The following is a 22,947-nucleotide window of genomic DNA, read 5'->3' on the forward strand; positions in this document are numbered from 1 at the left end:
TACAAATCTTAGTCTAATTTGACCACATGGGATGTCTTACTTTTGAGGATAGGACACCTTCACCACCAAGTCATACAAATCTTAGTCTACTTTGACCACGTATAATCAACGATCATGAAAACACCATGAGCATGGAGAGAGTTCATATCCCATGCATGATGTCTAAGGGATAAGAAAAAAAGACCTAATTGGAAGCACCCTATGAAGTAGAGAAATATCAAAGCTTATGATTGCGACAAGACTTAAGTCAAACAAGTGGCATGGATCAAGATAAGCAAGTGTTCACAACATGGTCTCCTATGATGATTAATAAATTAACTCAAGAATTTGATAATATTGATGTGCTGACTCTTGAAGAATCACATTATAAGAAAGTGCAAGTATGTCATATTAGGAATGATGTAAGGATGTGATGTTTTTCTTACCTTATGATGCCTCACTTCACAAAATAGGTCATAAATTTACTTAATTTTCCAACATTCGATTGCACACAACCACACGCACTAAGGATTTAAGGAAAATAAATGGTTGGCTTGTATTGGAATTTTGACACCAACAAAGTTGGTAGTTGAGATCAATGTTTTCTACAATACCAAATGCCACAAATCTATAAACAAAGCGTTGTTTTTGAAAGTAGAAATCATGAAGCCCACAATGTTTGAATGGGAAAGATTACAACAATCAAGCATCATCATATTGAACACTACCTTTACATGCCTTTTATTTTAGGAAATTACATGGGCATGATGGTGGCCAATTTCCAGAATCTAGTACTTCTTCTTACGATAGAACCAGAAGATGGCTGTAAAGGAAGAGCTCCACACGGCACCCTCCGCTGCTGTTGGTTCCTTGGCTAGGTTTGAAGGGGGCAGCAGGCCCCCAGTCGTGGACACCATCTGAACATAGCAGTCTAGGGAGCAAGCAAAGACCTGGCAAAGTCCTCAGCATTCCTTAATCTAGTTACTTTATTTGCAATAATGCTCGCCTTGCATTCCTTAATCTTACTTTATTTGCAACGTAATTCAAAGCCTAAGAGTATATTTTTAGATCATTCCTTAATCTTACTGTTGCAGTAGCAATTATTATTATTGCCACCCCCACCCTTTGTGTGCACCCTTGCAACGTAGGAAACAAGCGAGGCTGCACCCGCTTGTTCGTGCTTGCTAGCCATAGCTAGCATGTCAGGGAGATCTTGTGCAGCAGTACTGCTTGTGGGCTCCTCAGAAACCACCTCTTCCCCTAAACATGATTAACATTTGAAACTATCATTAGGCTTGGGCTTTATAAAAGAATGCGTCTTGCATTATATTGTTGTCTTGGAGATGGTTTATTTACCAGTAACAATGCTGTAAGGGGAGCCTGGTCCCCTTCGCTGTTCAAGATGATCCAAGTTCCTGCATACTTGGGAGCCTCTGGGTTGTAAACACGTGAGTAATTACCCACCACTACATGATTAGTGGAGTAATCTACCAGAGTAGCATAGGCAGACCCCCCCCACCCAAGTCCCGTTCGAGGAGCAGTGGTAGGATTGGAAGGCATTTAGGGTCTTCGTTTTGATAGAGAGGCTACAAAAAGCAAGGAAAATGGAGAAATCATGCTCATTAGTCACAAGTATTGAGATTAAGCAATTCCTATGTAGCAATTTGACACTGTAGTTTAAGTAACCAGTGCCCTAAGTAACTATACCAAAAAAATTTGAGTGTGCTTTTGATTAAGACACAATGTGTAGCAGGCTACAAAACATGGATTAAATGGCTCAATCGAATTGCTTACCTGTTTCCGGCTGGGGGGGTTAAGGTGTTCCACGAGAGAGAAGGAGGGGGCATGGCTAGCATTAAGGAGAGAAGCAACACAGTGAGTTGATGTTGTGCAAAACCCCCCATCAAGAACCTAGAAACTGATCAATTGAATGAACCTGATTGAGCACTTTGAAACAAGAAGAATGTAGAGCTTTTACCACTATTGCTGTGTGTATACGCATCGTCTTTTGAGAAATACAAAAAGGTTCATTTTCCAATACATGTCGATGACCTTGAAAGGTCATTTATAATAATGCACTAGATAAAGGTTCTTTAAAAAAAAAAACCAATAATATATTTATATTAACTATTCAAAATCACTCATACATCACCCCCAAGAACACAACTATCTACTCCTTTTTACCCCCAAGAACACAACTATCTACTCTTTTTTGATCTCATTCAAGATTTTACAAAGAAATTCCCATCTTTCATCCTCACACAAGAAGCTAGACTGATCCCACGAGATCTAATACCCTAATAATAAGCAAGCCTCCATCATAGCCTCAGTAGTGTAGCCCCGAGGAGACTGTTTTTTCAACATTCCCCCATGCTTTGACCACACCTTAGCAGTAGGTCTAGTGCCCATTGGGTTCTCAATAAAAGCCACAAAAGTGTGATCCATCTGTTTTTCCTTGCGGTACAATCTCTGAGTTTTAGGACCAAATCTTGAAGGCCTTTTCTTCTCAATCCAGTACCTCACCTGCATCCAACAAATCCATATTAGGAAGAGAACCCTAGTATGCATGAAGCTCAGCCAAAATCAGGGAAAATAATCAAGGCATATTCCTCTGCAGATTTTGAATCAACAAATCTTGCTCCAAAGACCTAATTTTATTTACATTACATACAGACGATCACATGCATATACATTTGTACACTTAGTCATTTTGCACCAGGTGCTCCTTAAGGCTCGGCATTCCCAAAACACATGCTTGCCACTTTCTATTGAAGACCTGCATCTAGGGGGCAAATGCCACTAGCCATGTTTCTTTTATGCAGCTTATAACCAATTATAGGTAGTGCCCACATGCAAACCTTCCACAGAAAGACTTGAAATTTCCTAGGGACCTGACAGTTCCAGATCAAGTGCCATCTCTTTTTCCAGCTAGAAGCACTCCACTTTACATTCCATATTTTGTTACAATACATAACATTAGCATCCCCTTTTCTCATTAAAGCATAAATATCCCTAATTTTGCCTTCCTTTAATTTGACACCATTAATCCAGACCAGTCCTTGATCTAGACTGAAATATCAATGCCTGTGGAGCATAATTCACTATGCAACAACTCCAGCACCTGAGCCATCAAGTCTCTCTCTCTTTCCTGGTTAACTGAAACTCCACAGATAAGAGGTTTACCTCTTTCCACCCAGCCATATCCCTGTCCTAGCAGTTAGCCAGAAACCACTCCAGACCACAAAGGTGAGTATAGATCATTACCAAGCACTCGCCTCTCACAATCCCTACACCAAGCAAGGCAATAGCTACAAATTAACATCTAGCACTGATCATCATCAACATCGAGGGGAGAAGGATGGGTATCTACCTGTGATGTAATGGCCCTCTCTGCACATGCACTCTGCACAGGTAGTTTGCAGGTATGATTATTGGAGTGTTCATCTCGGTCTTTTTCCAAAGCTTCCATAGGAATTTTCTTCATGAATATTTATGGAGGCTCTTTTCTCTTAGACTATAGCTTAATATTTTGTAAATCCTAGAGTAATAGGAGCCTACCTTCCCCCCCCCCCCCCTCTCTCTCTCTCTCTCTCTCTCTCTCTCTCTCTCTCGTGTTGCAGCATAAAAAAACAAAGCGTTCGCTCCCTAGCTTACACATGACTGCACATAATGCAATCTTACCTTTTCTTACCATGTGTTTCTCCTCTCCTCTGTGCTTAATAGATAGTATAGAAAAAGATATAAATATAAAAGTCATGGACTTGCACGTTGCTACAACATATACAATGAATGTTCCTACATGTATAAGTGCATTTCTTTCTCTATGTTACATACATGTACATTTACATCTCTATCTATCTCTCTCTCTCTCTCTCTCTCTCTCTCTCTCTCTCTCTCTCTCTCTCTCTCTCTCTCTCTCTCTCTCTAATGTAAATTAGCATAAACACATGCTATATTACTAATATCATCGAATAAGTAACGATATCCAAATAAACATGCAAAGAACGTTCTCGTTGTATAGCGATAAAAAAGATCAATACAACAAAGCAAAAATAGGAAAAGCAACGGGAATCAATCAATCGATCTAGTGATCAAAAGAAAATCAAAGCTTTTGCTTCTTAGAGCCATCAACCACCATACACAGGCAAAGCCTAATGTCGCCACCCAACATGGTATCCAATTTCAACACATCTCCACAACACTGACCATCAAGTGTGGATGTCTTCCTCTGTTATGCACCTACACACAGAAAAGCGAGAATTATTGATAAAACATCAATTAAAAAAATTATTAAAAATCTATTTTATAGTTATAGTTATAGTTAATCCTACCAGAGACAAACAAAGATTAAAAATTATAGTTATAGTTATAAAATTATTAAAAATCTATTTTATAGTTATAGTTAATCCTACCAGAGACAAACAAAGATTGAAGTAAAGCTATGCCATGTGCCACAAAGAACTCGTATTGAAAGGAGAAGCTCCTACATACAATGAATAAGATCCAAGCCTCTGGTATAGAGTATCCCTCAAAGGAGGCAACACATCTCTCCATGTCATAGATAGTGTCTGAAACACACTCTTTCATAAAAAAATACAGCTCCAAACTCCTCGTTTTATCTCTCAATGCCCTCATCCACAATTCTGACCATGAAAAAGTCCACTATAGGTAGAATCCTAAAACAAAGAAGAAATTAAGAAGTTACTTCAAGAAACATGCAAATCTTATAATAATTCCTTGTAATTTACGCACCCATCCTTGTGACTGTCTAGCATAATCCTAGCAACATGTTGATAAGGAAGGGGTGCACACCAAAGTGGCGGCTTTGTAAATTAAGAAAGTTATATAATGTCATACATTAAAAAAGACATACAAAAAATTAGAACACATAACTTTAATACGATACGTGAAATTATTACCTAGAAGTATTGAAGATCTTCTTATAAACAATGTTAGTTGTTGTAAGCCAAGCAATGAGGTGGATATCCTCTCCCCAAATTGAGACCATATCTGAGTGGTTTTGCAAAAAACTATAGCTATCAAATTAGGTTGATCACATGCACTTTGTCCCAGAAGTAAAGCATCTAAAACCTCTTACCAATTTGGATTGCAAGTAAAAGTAATAAACAAATCAGGCTTGCTCTTTGTCATTACATCTAATATATTTATCGTGGCCCACCGATAAAACTCGATAGGAAATGGCAACAATGCTGTAGGTAACAAATTGCTTCTAGGTTGTTCTTGTTTCTAGATGTAAAACTTCCTTGTTTACAACATTACTAGTATAAACCATCTCTGGACTGCTCATGTTGGTCTTCCAGGCAGTATCTTAAAGAAATACCTTGACATCATTTGATGATCACACACCGTAGAAAGCATGGTCATGCCAAATGCAACTCGCACAGGGAATTGCCTCTGTTTCATATTGAATGGAAGTTGCAATGTACTTGGAATGAAAGTTATCCTCAAAATGAAGACCCTGTCTCCAATCACGTTAGTGTTAGTAATAATTTCTACCTCTAACACCTTTATGTGGAATTCCTTGCATATTAATCGAGTACCATTGCATAATCCCTTTCGAGGATTTAGATTACGCAATAAAATTATTGGAGCATTCCTTTTCAAAATCAACCGATGAGATGGATAACTGCCACCAAGATTTAGACTATTTAGGTACTCTATTGCATTAAAAAAAGAACCTTCACCAGTGTTATTGAGACTAAATCTGCACTCAAGTATTCCTTGCTCTCCACACGCATGGCAAGTATTCCTTTTCTTCTTGTCTTCTCTTTCTTCTCTCTCCTCTTCTTTCTTCTTCTTCTTCTTCTTCTCTCTTTTCTTCTTCTTCTTCTCCTCTTCCTCTTCTTCTTCTCTTTTTTTGTCTTCTTCTTCTTCTCTTCCTCTTCTTCTTCTCTCTTTTCGTCTTCTTCTTCTCCTCTTCTCTTTCTCCTCTTTTCTTCTTCTTCTTCTCCTCTTCTCTTTCTTCTCTTTTCTTCTTCTTCTTCTCCACTATGCTTCTCGCACTATCACGCAGTTCTTTTTAATCCCACATGACGTTTTAAAGAGTTGGGGAAGAAGGTACATAGGGGAAAAGGATAGCTTTTTTTTTCTCTTATAGAGACATCGGCTACTGATGGCACCTTTTACGTGCCCCCGCCGATCGTGTTGCGCCAGTCGGTTTATAGTATTTTATTCCATCAAAAATAGATTACATGGCTACTTTAGCCCAAGCTTGCTCTACAAGCTTTCTTTTTACAAAATTGGATAGTAAAATATTTCAAAATCTCACTCCCATGACAGTGCACCCCCCCAAAAAAACTTTTATTCTCTTCTTCTATTAATACTTGATGATTTGCTTATGACACAAAATGCAAATATCCTAACTACCTGCAGCAGTAGTAGGTACTATCAATGATCACACTCAATGTAATCGAGATGGCTTGCCAGTAGATCAATGATGATGATAAAGAAAACCTGTCAAGTGTATGAAAAATGGTAAAGTGTAGAGTGTAAAAATGTTATTAGCAAGAATGTAGAATGATGATAATGTTGATGATGCTGATGAATCCATTTGATGATGAGATGGAAGGTGCGATGTCGAGAAGATGATGACGCCTCTCACCAAATGCTACTCTAATGCAACAAACCCAGAATCGAAACAAAGACAATTTAAACTGACACTCCCCTAGGATGGTGAAACCTTACATTATACAAATGAGCCCTACTAAAATAATGCGTAAAAATTATAGTTAACAGAACACTATACCTTCTCCACCTAAGAGCATAGCTCAATCTAAAACAATCAAAAGAGAAGCTAAAGGAGAAGATGATAAGGGGGGAGAACCAAGAGAACCTACTTTGATACTAATTGTTGGAGTGGAGATCAAAGTAGCAACACACAAATAGATGGAGCAAGCAAGAAGAGATAGATAGAAGCACAATACTCAAAGTAGATTGATGAGAATGAGTGAAGTAAAAGTGAAGTGACATGATAAGGTCAGTTACACACACTCATAAGAGTGTGCACATACGCTCAAGGAATAAAACCTCCTAAAGAGAAAACAATATGCCTTGATCCATTATTATCCTCTACGTCCACACATTACTAGCATAAAAATGGCTACATGTGCAGTAGTTGTAACTCTTGAAAGGGTGTAACCATCCATGATAGCTTTGTGCAATTTATCCTTATATGAGACAACAATCAATAGCACAATATGACCATTGTTAGCATTCTCTCTTCCCTGCATATCACTTTTATATCTATTCTTCTATGTATATGTGTTTGTGGTGGGGATCTCTCTGAAATCCCTAGATTTGAAAAATAAGCCCCAAGTTGGGAATCTCACATGCTTAAGATAGCCAATGGCATGCATGGGAGGAACACTAAGTGCACGCATGGAATGTTAAATTATCGCACATGTATTACACTATGGAAACTACTACAGACTATGAGAAAGACAATGGCATGCATGGGAGGAACACTAAGTGCACGCATGGAATGTTAAATTATCGCACATGTATTACACTATGGAAACTACTACAGACTATGAGAAAGACAATGACTTGACGCCTCATATAGGATGTGGCCACTCCCACTCTCCATCATAACCTATGACTACTTGCACAGTGGGTTACAAACCCTTAGAGGTAGAAAGAATATGAAAGATAAAGCAACTTTGAGGTGGTGTTGCTGGATCTTTTATGGAAAATCCCCATTTATAGATAATTAAGCAAGGCATAAACTTGCCATTATAGGTTGCTTTTTTCTTAAAAAAGAGATAGATTAATTCTCACATATTTGGCCTTATTGTAGGACCATGTGGAGATGTGACTCTTCTTTGTTTAGTCAACCACAAATCACACACCTTGTTGGTGTTGTTTTTTATACTTTTTAATATTCTTTTTTAAAATCTATTAAATTACTATTTTGAGAGTATATTGAAGGCGTATATGCCTTTTCCTTGAATGGTGGTATATAATAGGTAAATCTAAGAAATGGAGCAAATTCAATAGTACCTCACTTTTCTTGCAAGTTTTCCATGATTAAAAATATTCTCTTTTTGATGAACAACTGACCATCATGTTTGCAGGCAGGGCTATTGAGCACAAAAGAGAGAGAGAGAGAGAGAGTAGATAGGAGGTTAAGAGCTTGTGAAAATAACTACACAAAGGTGGTACAAGTGTTTACTTGTGTACCAACACAGAGGTGGTGCAGCAGGGTTGCTAAGCACAAAAGAGAAAGGGTAGGTAGGAGGTTAAGATCTTATCAAAATGACTACACAGAGGTGCCACAAGTATTTACTTCTATACAAACACGTGTGGATGAGGTTTTAGTTGGTCGTACTCTTTTCCAATTAGAGGTGCCTTCATTCTCAATGTTCTTGCTTGAACATATACTACCTAACCCACTACCTCATCAATATGGTTATAAAAGCCGGATTTGTCAAGATTATAGTTTTCTTCAAGCTGACTTGATTAAAATAGCCAAGGGGCTAGGTACTAGTTAGAGTGCAACAATGGCCTAGAGAGGCATTAAAACCAAGAATATTAAAAAAAACAATATGTGTTATATATTGATGTATGTATGGGATGGTTTACAAAGTGTGGACCTCTAGAAAAATAGAGGGTATTAGTTATTACAATATTGTTATGCTATTGTTATGCTGGACATGTGTTAGTCTAGTCAGTTAAGTACATGTGCATAGATGCATGTAGTGCATAAATGCATGTGCATAGATGCATGTGTAAAGCATGCTTCAACACTCCCCTATCTAAAATCGAACAATAGTTTTGTTGTGAAGGAATATACAAGGTGCTTGAATGCTATATTATTTTATGCAAGGTGCATGACTGTTATATTATTTACAAATATGCAAGGTTCATAAAAGCTGTATTATTTACAAATATACATGATGTGAGATGCATGAGCTACCAATCAAATGGGGCTTTGATGCTATACAAGATGAGGGATATAAGTGTGGGAGTTGATGTTGGAGAAGCTACCAGTAGTGGCTTAATCTTTGTGTGTGATAGAGGGCACATCTTTGGTGTGTCAGTGGGGAGACACAAGCACATTGAAGTAAAGATACTGGATATTCACCCTGCTTGTTAAAAGTTGAGGCATGGAATGCTAGGATGAGGTCATTCGAGGTGCACGAAGAATGAGCAAAGCTTGAGTAGTCGACAACTAGGATGTTAGTGATGAAGAATTCCAGTATTGAAGGTCAAGGGAAAAGTGGTTTAATGACCGGAAGGAGACATGAAACAAGAAGGTTCTGGTGTTATCCCAAAATAATAGTGGGTATGCGCATCAAAAGATGCAAACTAGTTTTTAGTGCTTACATTTGTAAACTAAAGGGTGGTGATTGGATGATGACAGTAGAGCAACAGGCTGAGAATATGGTTGGTGTGATTGGTGCTATGAACCATAGCCCGAGTAGAGGGCATCAAAGTGGAGGATGCCATAGTTGCTAGGACTATCCCTCGAAATATTACTAAAGATAATTGTGAAAAGTGTGGGAGTGAGCCCTGCAGTTGTGGAAGGGGGCAAGACCCATGTGTTGGGCCATTGAAGGTTCCCATGTGGAGTTGTTTGCTTGTGGCCAACCTCCTACGAAAATAGAGTAACCTACACAAACATGTGTTGGGACCATAGTTGATGCAAAGATGACATCATGCACAAAAGTCGGGGGCAACGTGAACCCTAAGGGACGATGCATATCCCTCAGAAGTCCAAGTCGAGGGCAGGGCTATATGGAAAGGTTTGTGAAGAAATGCAACAACAGTGGGATTATTGATGGGGATGAAATTCGCAATGATGGGCATGACTAGGGTGCCTTTAGAGAGCTCTGGAAAGGCAGATCCCTCTGTATGCTGTAGGATAGCATCATAGATGGTCTACTATTATATAGACGATGCTAGAGGCCCCCCTCTCATTTGAGGAGAGGGTCACTCAACAGATAATACAAGGCACCTCTATGTGAGAGGGGGTTGAGGCCATAGCTAGAGACAATGAAGGGCCCCTCTTTTTTGGAGGAGGTAGAACCACCAAATAGAGCATGGTTGCTCTCCATTAGAGCACATGTTGGTGCTGAAAGAGGATCGAGTTGCCCTTCATTGGATGGGGTTGATTTTGTAGAGAATGAAGAAAAAGTTCACCCCTTGTTTGAGGAGAGATGCATTGTAGAGATGGATTTCAGTAGATGCAAAAGCATAGGGGGGCAGAGAAACATAGGGCTACATGAGGGCAAGCTTGACTGACTTGCAAAAAAGGAGCCCATAGGCCCTTGAAAGGAATCAAGAGCAAGCAAAGTGAAAACATCTCACCATAGGATGTCATTAAGCTGAGGCCAAAGTTGGAGTTGTTGTGTGGAGATGATCAAATGGAACTTCATCAAGCCTAGAGTCTACTAGCGGCACAATATGGTTGTGCAAGGTAAAAACATTGGAGTCGGGCCTCCCAGTCTCCAGAGTTTATCTAGGAGGAAGTGATTGATACCATGACAGAAATAACAAAGGAACTAGGTACTGGTTAGAGTGCATCAATGATCTCCATAGTTGGAGATGGTGTACAAACACAAACAAGAAAAAGAAGCATTAAAGTCAAGAACATTTTAAAAAATACGTGTTGTGTCATATATGTATAGGATGGTTTACAAAGGGTCAACCTCAAGTTGAATAGAGGGTAGTGGTAGTTACAATATTGTTATGCTAGATAAGTGTTAAAGCCAAGAACATAAAAAAACAATACATGTTGCGTTGATGTATGTACGAGGATGGTTTAAAAAGGTCAACCTCAAGCTAAATAGAGGGTAGTGGCAGCTACAATATTGTTATGCTAGTCGGTCTAGTTAGTTAAGTGCATAAATGCACGTGTGCATGTAGTGCATAAGTGCACGTGCATAGATGCATGTGTAAAGCATACTTCAACATGAACATGGTTGTTGATGTGTAAAGCTTGTAGAACATTACCAAGTTGAAAAAGGCATTTTGAGGGTAATGTGGTTGTACAATTGTGTGGTTCATGTAATGAGTGATAAGTGGTCCGTGAAAATAATGAGCCTATGTAGTGAATTGTCAGTAGATGTTGATGGTTTGTTGCCCTTGTGCTCATTCACGAGTTCCGTTAAAGAGCCAGATCCTTCCACATAGTTCATCGGATCACAAGTGGTGGAGTTGATGTCACAACAAATTTCAAGGGGTGGTTGTGCTCCATGCGGCACTGCCACGTAAAACTAGCATGCTCAAGGTTAGAGTAGTAGCATTATTGTTGAAAAGATTGCATAGTGATGGTACTTTTTGCGAAGAGAAAACTAGATTCACCTTTTAAAAAAACACAATTATTTAACCTCCAATTCATACACCATAGGGTTTAGAATGAAAGTTAAGTGTCAATAGAACATTATTACGACACAAGCAAGACCTTTAAAATAGTGTAAAGCTACCAGAAATATCCATAGAGAAGTTAGAAACAAAAAAAAGAAAGATATGATGGATTAGAAACTCGGGGGATTCACTATATGTAAACCCTCTGTATCACACGTGCATTCAAAACCTACTTTAAAAACCCCTTGTCTGTGAATTTTTCATGAATAAAATGCACCCTTATTCTATTCAACCTGTGAATACCCCCTTTAAATGGTACCGTTATGTATGTAAAAAATGTGCAAAAAAAGGATTTTAAAAATCCCTTTAGTTTGAACCCACGTGCTACACTTACATATTTATGAGTGACCCCCCCTAAGATTAGAAAGGAAACATAGAGTTAAGGAAATTGATAGCTATACAAGAACCTTGCATTGTTAGCAAGTAAACTAGTGAACTTGTCTTGTGTATAACTGATAGCTTTCTAAAAATCATGTAACAAATAATAAAAACCACAAAGCATGATGTCCATTTGCAAGGACGAGGACTGATGTGTCCATTTGCAAGGATGAGGACTAAATGAAATCGTGTTTATAATGAACTTACAAATGGTTATCCAAGTCAAGTGTTGTGAAGTGTATATCATCATGATGGTGACAAATTTGAAGGGAGATATGTGAAGAATTGCAAATGCCTCTCATGAGTTATACCTAGCATTTCTACGAGTTTGCCACTAATTATATATATATACATATATATAGGAAACTATCATAGCTTCTTTTTTTCCCCCCTTAGAAATGGGTGTTGTATTTAAGTTGACTTTCAAGCCAAGGGGCAAGTTCCTAAATTCCTTAAGGGCTTGTTTTCCCCTTCTTTAGACCAATGAAAGTTTTGGGCAATTGGAACTACATGACCATGTTTGCCTTTAAATTTGAGTAAAACCTAGTTTGAGATCCGCACAAGCAGCAGTAGTAACATTTCTGAAAGCCAAGAATTTCTTCTAGATAGAAGTTTAAATGCATGACTACTAGAGTAAATTATTCTCCCAGATCAAATTCTAGATAGAAGTTTAAATGCATGATTGCACATAAAATACTAGACTAAATTGTATGAAATTTTATGACCCAATTACAACTGAGGCCGAGAACGATCAATTGAAGCTTTTAAAGATGTTCTTGTTTTATTTGGTTGCATATATGAGAAGTAAATTCATAGAATTTAATATTCTAAGGTTTCTCATTATTTATGAATTCATAAAATTTAATATTCTTAAGTTTCTCATTATTTATGAATTCTAGTAGAGAGCTTTAGATGGCACGGCAAGCTAAAGCCAACTTGATATTGGGTGAGATACTACTAAAGAGAGTTTTTACTGGTACAAAGTTGCAAGATTTTTTTAGCCATGGATTCGACGGTGTCCTTGCCTTTGGTGCCGTTTCTACGTATGAAAGAGCGGTACTCTTTGAAGGTCATGGACTGATAGCGAGCTGGAGACGACGATTCGTTTATGAGCTCCTTGAGCGGGCCCACTGCACGATCGTTGGCAGGGTTGCAGAAAGCCGCAATGGACAACCTTTTCTTCTCTCTATTCACAATCGCTCGATGCTCCACGCTTTTATACTTGCCGTTTGACATGATCTGATCAAACATACCATACCATACCATTTACAACAATTCACATCAGCGCTAGCTGTAATTATAAGCACAATCGTACAAATCCAACATGCACCTTCGACATTGCTACCGCCAACAAACCATCAGATTAATTATAAGAGCATGTTCTCATATGAAATTATGTGGTGTAGTTGTCACAGTCTCCTTCACAAGAGAGGGTTTTTATTAACAACCCTCTCTCTCACGTCAATCACGAGGTGTGCTAGCATTTGTGAAATTTTTAATTTCTATTTCAGCAAAAAAAAGAAAAGAAAAAAGACGTGATTTAAACCTTTTCATGTGTGCACCAGCTAGAGGTGCACAGAATGAACCTTCTGATCAATTAAGGGAAAATGAAGGCTTTTTTCAGCTGGCTCAACTATGGAAATGAGCTATTTTCAACCAACCCTTGTATACGATGGTTCACACGTGTAATTCTCTAGTTGTCCCCGCCAAGGGCATGTTCTCATGCTACGTAGGTGTGGGTTCCAACCAGTGGTTTCACACCACTCACAAGGCATGTCGACTGCAGTCTGTCAGAAACTGGTCTCAAAAGATGTTTCTTTTTAAATTCAAGAGCTTCAATAAAGAGAAGAGGATCGCTTATAGTAAGTTTTTGTTGCCAACCTGTACAGTGGCCTTTAGTATAATTTTGAGAGGCTACAACCCAATTTTCAGCAGGCTCAGCGCTGGTCTTACATGTAACTAGCCCCTTTGAGTGTTGTTCAAATCTAGTTCAAATCTAGTATGCGTGATACACTGGCCTCATGAAATTTCACCACAGGCATGAACATGATGGGTTGCAACTAGCTGCCCTGGAGCTGCCCATTGTTGTGTACTCGTGGGAACATGCTCCAATGGAGTGTCCCTGATGGGTAGCTAGCTGCCCTCCGGTTGCCACCACTCGTTATGTGTGAAGAACCTCCTGCAATCGAGGTGTGTCGCATAATAGTAATGTGCTTTTTGTTAGACTATGAGTTAAAAGGAAGCTTAGGTTTTCAACGCATTTCCTATTAAAGAACGAATGGTGGTTGAAGCTCCCAAAGCACTTCAAAAAAAGCATGAAAAGTGCAGTTCTACTGTAAAAGTCCACATATTTCAAGCATTTCTACTAGAAAACCTTTTGTAAGGCCAAGTTAAGATAAACGGTCCTTCAATGCATTTTCATAGCTAAGATAGAAAAAAAAAATCAAATTGCCTCGAAATCATAACAACTACGAATTTAAAACTCCTAGTTATAGAACTTAATGATGTGTTAGAGAGAGAGAGTAGTGGGAGTAGACATGTTATCGCGTGTGAAAGGTAAGTAATCATTATTTTTAGTGGGGGAGTGGGTGGGTAGTTAATTCGATGCATGTGGGGACGCATGTCCTGTACGTCGAGGGGACTTGTGAGACTCCTTGTGCGTGCATGCACGCCCAAGATGGTGGTCTCTTGGATGCATGGTGTTGAGGAGCATGGTGAGGGCTAGGGGGATTGGGGTCTTGAGGAGACGGAGGACATGAAAATGCATTGCGAAGAAAAGCTCGTGAGATGGAGAGAAAGAAAAGCGTTCGCAACTGGCTTAACAAAAGGCTTCAAGCGCATGCCCAGATTCAAAAAAGGAAGGTGTGCTTGAGGGTGAATCCTGAGCTTATCAAGTGTCAGATTGATCTATTTTCGCATTGTACAGTGTGATTTTATTCTGTCATGGTAAACCTCCTGCTAAGTCTGAAGTAGGTAGGTGGTTGCAAGAATAGATTCTACATGATAGAGTGGTATCCAATGTGTTTTATCTGGGGAAAGGCTTTTTTAACCTGTTGTTCATTAACGCAAAATCTGTTTCAGAGAGCTGTTTCTGAAGTCGCCACTTTTCATGGGTCATAGATTGGTGCATGTATTCCCTTTTGATCCTTTGTTTGATGTGAGTAGGAGCCTTCAGGAAGCCTGCCCTGTTTAGGTGGAAATATCCAGTCTTCCTCCTTGGCTTAGACCTGCCTATGGGATGTAGCTAGAGCATTGGGTCTTGTACTATATTTACCTGGTGATGACGCCATAGGTAGGCAGGCCAACAGTGTTTGTATATCATGGAACACCAGGATTGAGACTCCGAAGTCAATAGAAATTGATTTTGGAGAGTTAGGCAAGTTGGAATTAGGTCTTAAGTTTGGCCCTTTCCCCCGGGAGCCTGTTTTAAGTGTGGGGGTTTTGTCACATTGCTAGAAACTGTGCTGCGGCGGTGCTTGAAAAACTTGAAGGTGAGGGAAAGGCAATAGGAGAGGTAGGGGGTGAAAATAGTGTTAGAGAGACTCAACGTATTGTTAGTGGTCAAGTGGAGGAGGGGAAAGGTAAAGAGAAAGTTTCTAAAGATGAGAAGGGGCATTTGGGGGGGGGGGGATTGGGTCAAGCCAAATGGGAAATTAAATCTTAAACATACTAAAGATGAAGCAAAAAAGAAAGTGAGTCAATTGGGGACGGTTGACAGAGGGGATAAATCCTAGGGTAGTTTAAGTCCTTTACTATACTCAAATCCATATAGTCCATTGGGAGAGGGTGATAGTGGCACTTCTTCAATTCAAAAATTTAATTGGCAAGTAGAAGAAGCTTGGAAGGGGTTACAAAGAGAGGGACGGGTTCAAGGGGAAGGTGAGGAGGTGGAGATGGTTCCTGAAACAGCCCTAACATGATTTATCATAAGGACCTCTTGGGCTGTACTTGGAATGTTAAAGGGATTAAAGACAAGAAGAAAAATGCTTTGTTTTGGAGAGTAGTTAAAGATTGGGGGTTATCTATTTATGCAGTTCAGGAACACAATCTTTTTGGGGCTAGAGTTTTGAGGAGGGATAGATTTAAGGAATGGTTGGTTATGTACAGGGGGGTGAATATGGGTTATAGCGGTGTGATGTTTGTTATGAGGAGAGATTTGAATCTGACTATTATTGCTAATCATCCTAATGGTAGGATATTGGTGGTGGAAATTTTGATCAATGGGGAGAAAGTTTGGCTAGTTAACATATATGGAGCTCATAATTATAAAATCAGGAGTGGTATGTGGGAATGGATTAGTAATATGAATATTTTGCATAAGTGTATTATTTTGGGTGACTTTAATATGGTGGAGAATCTGGCAGATAGGAGTGGAGGGAGTTCCATTTTGATGGGGCGGCACAAGAAAGGTAAATGGGATGAGCTAAGAGGGAAAATGGGGTTGGTAGATGGGTTGTCTTTAGGGGATTGGAGGGATTCTCGTGGGCACACATATTTTAGTTTTCAATACTTGAGCTCCTCTTCGAGACTTGATAGACTATTATTCAGTCAAACAAGCTTCATGGGTACCACACACTTTAAGGGTGGCAATTGACTTCAGCTCAATGATGACTGGTCATATGCCTCTAAAGTGGAGCTGGCATTACATATGAGGATTTGGGAACAGATGAGATGGATTAGTTTCCAACTAGAAAGTTGAGAGTTAATAACCTCTTGCTAAAAGATAATATTTTTATTGAATATACTGAACAAGCCATTAATAGGTTTAAAGCCAAAGGGATGACGGTAGGGTCATGTAGAAGGTTTGCTAATAAGATGCACGGAGTCATTAGGGATGTAGGGAAATTAAGAGCTGAGAAGAAGAGATAGGAAAGGAGAAATTGGACTAAACAGTTAGAATTTCTTCAAAAGAAAAGATAGGTTGATGGTCTTACTGAAGAGGAAGTCACTGAATTTTTAAGGTGTCAGAATGCTTTGAAACAAGAGGATGAGATGGCTGCTAGAAAGGAAGGAAATTGGATTAGGAGGAAACATTCAATAATAGTAGGAAGAGTAGTAGTGAAGTAGCAGGGGAGATTTTAGATGAGAAAGGGAAAAAGATAGAGGGCATTGGTCTTGTTGCAAAAAAAGGGTAGAGTTTCTAGGTTCCACTCTTAGCCTTAAAGGATCACTCTCATAGAAGGATTCAAGCTAAGAATAGGCTTATTGGGATGGTCAATTGTTGTGTGGAGGCTGAAATGTCTAGAGAGAGATGTGGACATTGAGGAGTGCTCGTGGCACTTTTGGGAAGGGAGAAAGCTCCTGGCTGGGATGGTTTGATTATTGAGTTTTTTACTGCTTTCTGGCCCTCTTTGAAGGACATTGTTTAGGAAGTCTGTAACAAGGCCTTTAAGATATGGTGCTTGGATAAAGACTTTAAGGGAGGGCTGGTGAAACTAATACCCAACAAGTTGCTTGGCAATAGGTTTGGGCATTGGAGACCAATCACTTTGTTAACAATGATATACAAAATTTTAGCCAAAGTCATTGTTGCTCTATCAGGATCACTCATGTGTTGCAAAAGGTGATTTCTGAAAGGCAACATGGGTTCATCAAAGGGAGATCAATATATGACAATGTATTTGCTGCCATGATAGGCATAGATACTGCTCTAAAAACGCAGTAGAAATGTGTTATGCTACATCTGGATTTGGAAAAAGCCTATGATAGAGCGCATTGGCCTTTTGTGGCTAGAGTGATGGAGAAGTTAGGCTTTGGACCCAAAATGGTAGCATGTGTTTATACTCTTACTTGGGAAAGTCAATCTAATGTTTTGCTGAATGGTAGAGTAATTGGAGGCTTTGTCATTAATAGATCTGTAAGGCAAGGATGCCCTCTTTCCCCCCTTCTGTTTGCCATTCTTCTCACCCATTGATTGTTGCCCTGGAAGATGCTTATTCAAAAGATATTGTTATTGGATTAAGATTGAGGTTCAGTGTGAGCAGCTAGTCATTCAATGCTTTGCTGATGACTCATTGTTGTTTCTGATGAAGGCTAACAATGAGAATATGAGACAGGCTTTAAACATTATTCAGGAATTCGCAGATGCCTAAGGTGAAATATCTAGAAATTCAGGATCATGCGGCTTGTTTGAATATAATGATTTTGATTTGCAAAGGTGGGGACGTGAGGTTGTTAAAAGAGGCCAAATTGTAAGACATCTAGGAGTCCCCTTGGGGGTTGGGGTCACAAATAGACAACTGGTGGATTGGGCCTTAGACAAATTCTTAGCAAAAATAAAGAAGTGGGATGGGGTCAGAATTCCTTTCCATGATAGAGTTGTGATTTGTAATACAGTGTTGAATGCATATATTATGTTTCTATGCCCTCTGTTAGAGTTTGGTAAAAGTCATTGGAAGAGAATCTTGGGTCCTATAAGGGATTTTTTGTGGAGAAATGGCAAAGGCACTAGGAAGGTTATGGCTTGGCTGGCCTAGGATAAATTGTCTATGCCAAGGAGTGAAGGGGGGATTGGTATTGTGCAATTACCCAATCAAACTTCACCAAGGGTGGCTCAGTTTCTTCCAAAATGTCTGTCTCAAGAAGAAACGTGGACTGTTATGATGAAAGAATTGGTGGAGGTATCTTTGGTTCTATCTAAAGGGAGGTGGCTGGGTTTGGGATGGAGGGAAAAATTATTCTCTTATGCTCCTTTAAAAGTGAATACTTCCTCATTTTTGTAAGAGACTAAGTAGCAATTGGAAAGATGTACTAGGCTTGATGGTTGGGGATGGGGGGTACAGGGCTTCAGGGAATTCAGTGCTTAGCTTAAGTCTATGGTAGTCTCATAAATACAATCCACCACTAGGCTTGTTGGACACACTTATTCTGTAAGAAGGTTGAAGAATAGGGGATTAAGAAGGCTAGCTAACTCTTGGGATGAGACAATGGTGGGGTGGAAAGAACTTGATCAATTGCAGCAGGAATATGATCTAACTACAAGGGAAAGGGATCTAATGAGACATGTGTCGATTCAGATTCAGGGGGGGTGGTTCTCTACTGCCTTTGATGAGTCTTGTTGGATTAAGGACTGGGCTTGGGTTAATGGGGTCAAATTGATGAAAGGTAGAACTAGGGCATTGTATGCAGAACTAAGGAAAGGGGATTTGAATGTGGATTACTATAAGAGAATATGGAAGGTGAGCTGGAGTCCTGGCTATTGGAAAAAGAAATGGAAAGAATTGTGGGAGTGTCCTATTCTTGTTAAATTTCAGGTGTTCTTGTGGAGAATTTATATGTGGGCTCTTCCTATTGGAGTGAAACTTGTGCAGAAGAACTTCACTAGTGGGTGTTGTCCCAGATGCAGATCTACATTAGAGGATGGCAAACATGCTTTTTGGAATTGTCCAACTATGAGAGGAGCATGGGGTAAAATAATGAAATGGGTGGAGCATGGTTTAGGGTTTTAGACACAGTGGGGGGACTGGACTTTGGGCAAATGGGCTGCTAATGCTGAGGGAGCATACGCGCTACTCAATATAATTAGGGCTTCTTGTCTATGGGAAATCTGGATTTCTAGGAACTGTATTGTATTTTAGAATGCATTAGATGTTGGCTTGGATGTGACAGGAATGATGCATAAATGTATGTATATGTGTAGATCTGTGATTTGTGTGAACAGGTTAGAGATTGATGGTCTGGATTTGATGTGTTAGTGAGGATGCAGAATGACATCAACTGACTATTTCTCTGGCCTAGAACCCCTCTTGCTGCATACTAGGGAAACCTAATTCGTAGTTGAATTGATGCAGTTCTCTCTCGATGTGAAGGCTAAACAAGTGAAGCTTGGTCCCAAGACTAAAAGATGGTACTTGAAAGCGAATCAGATTGACCACACCTTTGTGGCCTTCATAGAGAACCCACTGGGGACAAGGCCCACTATTAAGATCTGGTCAAGGAAGGGAGATGTGCTGGAGGGTGTACCACTGAAGCATTAATGGAGGCTTCTCTTCTATTGACTATCATGTGTCTTGGGAACAATCCTCTTTTGTATTGGAGGATAATAGATGTAATTTGTTATGTTGAGCAATGATAGATGGAATTTGTTATGTGAATTGCTAAACAATAGTAAATAGAGATGTGGGGGTAGGGATATAATTTAGACACTTGGCTTTATTTTGATGTAAAAAGCTTTTTGTTGTTTTGCTGATTTATATATATATATAATTATTGGTCAAAAAAACTTAATGATGTGTTTATTTTAAAAGGAAAACATGCCACGACAAGATGCCTCCTTAGTTTGACTCGTGTAGGATCAATCGTCATTTGATACACACTGATAGCAAAGCACAGCAAGGCAGTAAGGGCTTAGAAAGAGAGAGAAGCTTCATATCCAAGTATATTCTAAAAAGCCATGGCGGTTAAAGAATTTTTTTGTGAAACAAAATGATCTAATGATACTTTTTAAAAAGCTTGGTGGTCAAAGGCTATCCTGCTTCGATCAGAAAGAAAAACATGGAAAATAGGCCTATTTGTTTTTACGTGAATCCAGTGAGGTTAGTACGTACCTGGATTTGGTCACCGAGATTGGCGACGACGTTCGGTAAGAAAGAAAAACATGGGAAATAGGCCTATTTGTTTTTACGTGAATCGAGTGGGCTTAGTACGTACCTGGATTTGGTCACCGAGATTGGCGATGAGGCTACCGGGGATGGGCCCGACGCTAACCCAACGACCTTGGTGGCGCACTTGGAGGCCCTCCACGTGGCCGTCTTGGAGGAGGAGGGTGAGGCCACCGGGGTCGGAGTGGGCGGCCAGCCCCAAGGTGAGGCCGGGCTGCGGGCAAGGTGGGTAGAAGTTCACACGGAAGGCTAGTCCGCCCTCACCGCTCTCATCCCCAAACGCCTCCCCTACTGCACCCCTCGCCACCTCCAACGAGCACGATATCGCTTCTAGCAGCTTCTCCCTCAGCCTCCACACGTGCTGCCCGTACTCCTCCATGGTCTCCCTGCACACATGCAGCATATGCATCATTCTCACATAAACAGAAACGATTAACATCATGCATTAGCCTGATTCAAAGGGATTATAATTATGGTGTGGGCTGGCTAGCTAGTACATAATCTCACCCTTATACTTAATCGTGGTTAGTAGAATACCTCCATAAAATCGGTCTGGTTGGCCACTTGTTCGTATCCCTTGTGCACGTGGGGAAAATATTAAGGTAGAAGTAGTCCCCCCAATCTAAAATGGCACCCTTCTCCACACCTAAGCGACTCCCGTAGCCTTCATACGTCATTGGATTATTGGCATAAGCTTGTTTCTCTTCGAGGGGCAAATCAAAGAATTGCTGCGCTACCAGTAACACTCGTTGGAGGAGAGGAAGAGGAATGCCATGGTTGATAATTTGGAAGAAGCCCCATTGCTCGCAGGCGTGAGCAATTTGTGCGAGGATCAGTTTCCTCTTGATCTCGTCCTCCTCAAAACCAGAGAGATCTATTTGGGGTATTTCTAGCTCCTCGTCAGCTGCCCCCACAGCAGGAGGAAATTCGGCTTCCCCGCATGGCCTCTCTGACTCTGGCCTCACATATTGAGAGGGCACAGCACTGAGGCCGCTTTCAGCAAGGATCTGGACCCTTTGAATAGGCTCGGGCCAATCTATTGGAGAATTTAAGCCAGGGAAGCTGGTTACAATAGGCCGGCCAGATAGATTAGTGACCATATTCAATTAATCTTATGAGGAAAATAAGGTGAGATTATTGTGAAATTACAAGCTCTGATCTAGAGAATCACGAAGAACATCCTAGACAAAGTGGGGGTGTCCAGTGTTAGCCAAAGAGTCTGAATGTCGGAGGCCTTTATAACACAATGTGGGATCGGGTCGCTTGCAGACTCCAAGGTTATTTTACTATTGCTATTCATCGTCATCTGCTGGCTACTACAAAGTACACTAAAAGGATCATGGTATGCCTTTCTTGCAATAAACCGCACATGACTATATTCCACACCCAGGCCCCACGATGACCCCCTAACCCCCCACAAGGCCTCGTGCTATGTTTGCCAACCTTCGTCGAATCTATCTCGATTCATCCTTTCATTCTTCGCCCTTCAACCTAAAGCTTCCTTAGTATGACCCATAAAGCCCCCTAGAACATATTTTGATCAATTGCCCATGCCTCATAACCAAAAATGTCGGCACAGTCCAATATACTCATGAGCATTGAGGTAACAATCTTTAGCACACGTTATCTCTTGTTATAGAAAGTGATTGAGTACTATGGGCCAACGTGATTGATGCTAAGTGACAATCAGGCCCCATGCTAGTTTGAAAGTATTTAATTAACACTCCGCATTGCACATGGCTTGTCCATACCAACTCATAAACAATGAGTGGTCTAGGTAAGGTTTCTAGTCTTTTTAAGGAACACCCACATGGCACCTATGTGAACCTATTTGGGATCACTTTGATAAATGCTTAGAAGATGCTCACAAAGACTTTAATAGGATCAATTTCTTCCTTTTCATATCATTTTTTAGCTTTTCCACCATTAACCATGAATTGAGGATGCTTTCACATGGTTTTATATAACACATGATTTCAACACATGGTTTTTTTCCCACACTAGCCATGCAAATGAAACAAACTTTGTTTAATGGATGTTTTATGTATTCAATCTTTGTCTCATGATATTGTACCTCCTAACACATTTCTTAAGTGTTTAAGATCTCATTGGATCCTCTTTTTCTTCAACACTAAATGTGCAATCTAAGGGCGAGCATACCAAACTTGTTTAGGTATGCTAGCATGTGGATTGTTTCAATCTCAAACTATATTATATTTTCATCCTACCTACCATTTCATCTCCCACGAAATGCTTCGTGCATTTAAGCATTGTAAGGCCTTGAATGGTAAGCTAACTACCAATCTCCATTGACTTATTCCATCTTTATAAAATTAGAGAGTACAACTAGATCTATCATTAATAGGTGAGCAAGTTCAAATAAAACATCTATCATTAGGGTTGTTGCAAGATCAGGGTGTCCAGTTTTATCCAGTTTATGCTGGACTGGGACAATGCTTAGAGACCAAATTTTGGGGGACAAGGTGCTTAAAATGAGATCAAGCAAATAATAGAAAATACGCTTACCCTTAAATTAACCCAATATAACTTAAATTAATATAAATTAGTCTAATTAATCAAGATTAATCAAAAATATAATGAA

At 39.8% G+C, this 22,947-nt stretch overlaps 1 protein-coding gene and 1 long non-coding RNA gene across 3 annotated transcripts; both read right to left on the reverse strand.

Moving 5' to 3' along the window:
- Window positions 1-640: 640 nt before the first annotated feature.
- On the reverse strand, window positions 641-1,998 carry LOC147640052 (uncharacterized). 2 transcript variants are annotated; one of them, XR_015269619.1, is made up of 3 exons: window positions 1,774-1,998; window positions 1,336-1,565; window positions 641-1,239 (listed from the first exon to the last, which is right to left on the reverse strand). It is a non-coding gene; the product is annotated as an uncharacterized LOC147640052 (long non-coding RNA). The 2 variants fall into 2 exon arrangements; XR_015269617.1 differs by having other exon boundaries at window positions 641-1,565.
- Window positions 1,999-12,382: 10,384 nt separating this feature from the next.
- Window positions 12,383-21,568, reverse strand: LOC147640053 (jasmonate-induced oxygenase 4-like). The gene is made up of 3 exons (XM_086822942.1): window positions 20,883-21,568; window positions 20,395-20,731; window positions 12,383-12,984 (listed from the first exon to the last, which is right to left on the reverse strand). Exons 1-3 carry the CDS (start codon window positions 21,443-21,445, stop codon window positions 12,703-12,705), a joined length of 1,182 nt encoding a protein of 393 aa, XP_086679068.1. The 5' UTR covers window positions 21,446-21,568; the 3' UTR covers window positions 12,383-12,702.
- Between the last annotated feature and the right edge of the window lie 1,379 nt (window positions 21,569-22,947).

This window comes from Cibotium barometz, chromosome 3 (genome assembly GCF_041138505.1).
Source record: "Cibotium barometz isolate CiBa-2024 chromosome 3, ASM4113850v1, whole genome shotgun sequence".
Classification (NCBI taxonomy): Eukaryota; Viridiplantae; Streptophyta; class Polypodiopsida; order Cyatheales; family Cibotiaceae; genus Cibotium; species Cibotium barometz.

What these genes read in the sequence shown, in the direction of transcription:
- LOC147640053 (XM_086822942.1), bottom strand. Translation starts at nt 21,445, where the DNA reads ATGGTCACTAATCTATCTGGCCGGCCTATTGTAACCAGCTTCCCTGGC. An exon ending in ACCAGACCGATTTTATGGAG is followed by an intron (nt 20,732 to 20,882) that starts GTATTCTACTAA and finishes GCATGTGTGCAG; the next exon opens with GGAGACCATGGAGGAGTACG. An exon ending in ATCTCGGTGACCAAATCCAG is followed by an intron (nt 12,985 to 20,394) that starts GTACGTACTAAG and finishes ATGTTTGATCAG; the next exon opens with ATCATGTCAAACGGCAAGTA.